Below are 2,370 nucleotides of genomic sequence, written 5' to 3'. Positions count from 1 at the left end.
CCAGTTTACATTTTACTCATCTGCCTTCTTGTTTCGTCTGTTTTACAATAAAATCCTTTTTCTTTACATTTGATGTCAGAGTCAATTTGTGTGTGTGTGTGTGTGTGTGTGTGTGTGTGTGTGTGTGTGTGTGTGTATTATGTTTTAATAAACTTCCACACAAACACCAGGATGAAGAAACCAGCCACTTAAAACTCTGTAGATTCATTTTTATCAGATTATAAAACTCTGAACCAGTTTCATATCAGTTCATCAGCGGCTCCACCGGTCTGTCAGTAAAAGAGAGAGAAGAAGAAGACGAAGGAAAGAAGAAGAAGTGCAGGTTCACATTCTGCAGTTTGTGTTTGGGAAGTAGGCGACGATCGTCTTTCCAAATATATTAAATTTCAAATCCGTCAGCTGTGACTTTCTATGACAGGTGAGAATAAAAATATATATAATATGTGAAACTTTCCACTGTCAGTATGTGTCACATCTAGCTGATAAACACTTGTAGATTATAGAGAAGTGTTCATTTATTTGATTCATGAGTCAGAAAATAAAGTGTTATAATTTCCCACGACACCAAAGTCATCATCTATTATGGATTATGTTGAGTTTACTGTCAGAGGAATAAAGATAATACTCACATCTGAAGAATTATACCGTGAGTTTGAAGATTATTTTCGTAAAGAGTGAATCCTAATGATTATTGGATTCGAGTTGTTGTTACAGATTTGAAAATTTTAATGAGATAATGTAACTTTTCTTTTGTGGGATACAACACACAATATGGTTATATTATTATAATTACAGTTTTTATATATTAAACATGTCCGGAGCAGAGTTATTATTTAGTTTATCAGGTTGTTTTTTCATTTTTATTATTACAGTTTAGTTGTAGTTATGAAGTGATGAAGTAGTTTTACTTTACTTTGTATTTAGTTTCAGTTTTCCAGGTTTAAGAAGGAGTCAAACTGAACAGGAAACAGTAACAAAACAAAGCTGATTTTATCTGCAATTCAGTTTAGTTTGAGTTAGTTTTGCATTGTAGGTTTTATTTAGTTGTAGCCTTTTCAAAAACTATCATTTTGATTTGTATTTCAGTTAACTAAATAATTGTTTCACTGCTAGTTTTAGTTTTATTCTTAGTGAACTATAATAACCCTGGTCTGGTCTCAGCTTGGTGCAGGAGGCTGTAGTTCCCCTCCGAGCCGCCGGGGGGCGCTGTCTCCCTCTGCGGGCTCAGGGTGCTTCATTCCCGGATCTGTGGCGGAAGCTGAGCGGCAGCGGCAGGCTGCAGGTTGCACACAGCTGTCTCACCACAAACACAAAACTACCTTTTTATTCACGCTGGAAACCTCCTGCTGCAACATGCGCGCGTTCATCTGCGCGTGCACGGTGCGTGATCGATCGGCTGCGTGTGAGACTATCTGTTAGGCGCGAGGAGGAAAGTTATTGGTGCTTATATTGGCTCGCGGACTTAGTGTAATATGAGTGACGTGAATCATCATGATCGATAACCGATAACAGGCTAAGTGACAACATGGCGGATCAATAAATTAATCGATCAGCTGATCAGAGAAGAGAACAGCTGGCAGACATGATGGACTCGCTGCTGGACTTTGAGGACTGCATCAAAGACTCACCTGAGTTCAGGTAAGTAAACACACTCACACTGTCACTACGCATGCGCACAGTCTCACCTTTCAGGTAAGTAAACAGACACTCACACTGTCACTACGCATGCGCACAGGCTCTGATCATGTTTTATTTGTTTTCTTCAGACTGAACCTGGATCAGTTTGAGACTGAAGTTACTGTGCTGGACACACAGCTGGACAAGGTACAAGTACTACTAATAATACTACTACTAATACTACTTATAATACTACACATACTACTAATAATACTACTAATAGTACAAATGCTACTAATAATACTACAAATACTACTATTAATACTACTTATAATACTACACATACTACTAATAATACTACTAATAGTACAAATGCTACTAATAATACTACAAATACTACTATTAATACTACACATACTACTACTAATACTACTAATAATACTACTGTTTCTGTGCTGGAGACACAGCTGGACAAAGTACAAGTACTACTATTAATACTACAAATACTACTACTATTGTTACTACTACTAGTACTGCTGCTACTACTACTACTGAGGGGGAAACTATGAACCTACTGTGACCCTTTGAGGGCTGATATGTGATTATATATATATATTATATATTATATATATATATATATCTTGTATATTGATCTGTAATCAGTATTTCTGTCCAATCAGGTGATGAAGCTGTGCGGTAAGATGGTGGAGGCGGGACAAGCGTACAGCGCAGCCAATCAGCTGTTCCTGAGCG

The 2,370-nt window shown here is 37.3% G+C and overlaps 2 protein-coding genes across 2 annotated transcripts in view; both read left to right on the top strand.

Annotated features, from left to right (window-relative positions):
- The window catches only part of ilkap (integrin-linked kinase-associated serine/threonine phosphatase), a 5,794-nt gene extending 4,613 nt beyond the window's left edge, over nucleotides 1-1,181 (top strand). Inside the window, exon 7 of the mRNA XM_053320302.1 lies at nucleotides 1,162-1,181. Within this exon, the coding sequence (XP_053176277.1) occupies nucleotides 1,162-1,181 (20 nt within the window). The remainder of the gene's footprint in view (nucleotides 1-1,161) is intronic.
- A 103-nt stretch (nucleotides 1,182-1,284) lies between these two features.
- The window catches only part of zgc:162872 (BAR_ACAPs and ArfGap_ACAP domain-containing protein), a 17,760-nt gene continuing 16,674 nt past the window's right edge, over nucleotides 1,285-2,370 (top strand). Inside the window, exons 1-3 of the mRNA XM_053321593.1 lie at nucleotides 1,285-1,638; nucleotides 1,767-1,824; nucleotides 2,298-2,370. The exon at nucleotides 2,298-2,370 is cut by the window's right edge and continues 47 nt beyond it. Coding sequence (XP_053177568.1) covers nucleotides 1,583-1,638; nucleotides 1,767-1,824; nucleotides 2,298-2,370 — 187 coding nt within the window. The 5' untranslated portion in view covers nucleotides 1,285-1,582. The remainder of the gene's footprint in view (nucleotides 1,639-1,766; nucleotides 1,825-2,297) is intronic.

Source organism: Scomber japonicus, chromosome 6 (genome assembly GCF_027409825.1).
Source record: "Scomber japonicus isolate fScoJap1 chromosome 6, fScoJap1.pri, whole genome shotgun sequence".
In the NCBI taxonomy this organism is placed as follows: domain Eukaryota; kingdom Metazoa; phylum Chordata; class Actinopteri; order Scombriformes; family Scombridae; genus Scomber; species Scomber japonicus.
The sequence above is the reverse complement of the archived record's forward strand: the minus strand, read 5'-3'. Positions and strand labels throughout refer to the sequence as shown.